Source organism: Sebastes fasciatus, chromosome 24 (assembly GCF_043250625.1).
Source record: "Sebastes fasciatus isolate fSebFas1 chromosome 24, fSebFas1.pri, whole genome shotgun sequence".
Taxonomy (NCBI): domain Eukaryota; kingdom Metazoa; phylum Chordata; class Actinopteri; order Perciformes; family Sebastidae; genus Sebastes; species Sebastes fasciatus.
The window spans coordinates 847,212-848,861 of NC_133818.1; the positions used below are offsets into that span (position 1 = coordinate 847,212).

Genomic DNA, 1,650 nt, shown 5'->3' on the forward strand with positions numbered 1-1,650 from the left:
AGGTTATTCCTTCTTAACGAGCCCCCTTCCTCTGGAATAACCTCCCTATAGACATCAGACTGGTCATAGGGAGGTTATTCCTTCTTAACGAGCCCCCTTCTTCTGGAATAACCTCCCTATAGACATCAGACTGGTCATAGGGAGGTTATTCCTTCTTAACGAGCCCCCTTCCTCAGTATACATGAAACAAAAACTAAACATTTAAATATTGTTTAAAATAGTTTTTATTAAAGCAGCATTTTAAATCCTTCGACATCAAAGTATGAACATTTTAACAACGTAGAAAAAATATAAATAATTTATTGCACAGGTGAGTTAACGGCTCGGTTTGGGTTTTTTGGTCATCTTTCGTGGTTTCAGTTTCCTCCGTTCTGACTCTGGTGCATCCTCATGATCAGAGATCGGATCTCCTCGCGCTTCTGTCGCACCCGTTGCCGCGGGAACCAGCTGTCCAGCCGTAACGGGAGGTCAAAGTTCACCACGGGGTTCTGGGGAGCCAATCAGAGAGCTCCATTTAGTCGGACGGCTTTAAAATATGAAACGTCCCGTCGCTACGACAACGACAACAAAATGATGGCAGCTTCTGAGGTTGAGATATTAAACATTGAAACATGTGGTGTTTAAATGGAGAAGACTTCTGGTGATATTATATATATATCTATATATATCTATATATATCTTTATATATATAGATATATATATCTATATATATAGATATATAGATATATCTATATATATAAATATGTACTGATGAGCAGCATCGTGTGTTTGAGTACCTGCAGGAAGCTCTCGGCGTACTGCAGCAGGTACAGTCCACAGTCGCTGCTGTTGTTCTGCTGAGGGACTTGACAGTTGGAGCTCCTCATGCTGTCCGACGTGAAGAGACGAGGCGTCCCCCTCCGGACCTCCCACTCCACCTGCAGGTACCTAAAGACCACCAGGCAGTAATCTATTACTCTGAGTGCACACTAGTTGAGTCAGAAAGTAGTGTTTGTGGTAGAACTCACTCTCTGAGGAGTCTGCAGACGTTGTCGTGGTACGACAGCTTCAGAGAGTCCATGACGACGATGCACGGCCTGAAAACCACCAACAGATCAGCTCCTCCTCCTCAGATTCAAGAGTCTATGGTTCCCAAACTAACTTCAATCACACTAGACTCACCTCTTTAACACCGTGTCCCTCTGCCAGCTCTGCTCCGTGCACTCCTACAACACAAATACACATTATACAGATTATATAGATTCTATAGAGAGAACTACCTCAACAGATAACAAAGTGACCCGTTGAGCTTCAGATATGAAACACATGTGATATAATAGAGTGAATATTTACCGGAGGCCGCTGTGACCTCAGGCTGAAGGAGGACGGTTTACCTGCAGATCGCTCTGATCCACCTGAGACACAAACAACATCCTGCAATCTCTCTTTCACAATAAAAGCCCTGCACTGCTGGAGAGCTTTTAATGTGAAACAGCCAGTAGATGAGAGTAGATCAGTTACACACTCAGTGGTCAATAAAGACAGAAGAGGACGTTTAACTAGTGCTAAACATCAGTGACGCTGTCAGAGAGACGTTCACCTGAGCAGGTGAATCAGGAGATGAAGAGCAGCTCACCTGTTGGACTGGAGAACTTCTGGTACTGGACCTCC

General features: G+C 44.0%; 1 protein-coding gene across 5 annotated transcripts in view; it reads right to left on the reverse strand.

Moving 5' to 3' along the window:
• Window positions 1-206: 206 nt before the first annotated feature.
• senp7b (SUMO specific peptidase 7b) overlaps window positions 207-1,650 on the reverse strand; it is a 24,653-nt gene continuing 23,209 nt past the window's right edge. For 3 of the 5 annotated variants that reach the window (XM_074627160.1, XM_074627161.1, XM_074627159.1), the window contains exons 17-22: window positions 1,616-1,650; window positions 1,333-1,457; window positions 1,162-1,205; window positions 1,008-1,076; window positions 777-927; window positions 207-488 (exon numbers count right to left, since the gene is read on the reverse strand). The exon at window positions 1,616-1,650 is cut by the window's right edge and continues 42 nt beyond it. In XM_074627160.1, the coding sequence (XP_074483261.1) occupies window positions 357-488; window positions 777-927; window positions 1,008-1,076; window positions 1,162-1,205; window positions 1,333-1,457; window positions 1,616-1,650 (556 nt within the window). In that variant the 3' untranslated portion in view covers window positions 207-356. The remainder of the gene's footprint in view (window positions 489-776; window positions 928-1,007; window positions 1,077-1,161; window positions 1,206-1,332; window positions 1,458-1,615) is intronic. The other 2 variants (XM_074627163.1, XM_074627162.1) reach the window with 1 other exon arrangement.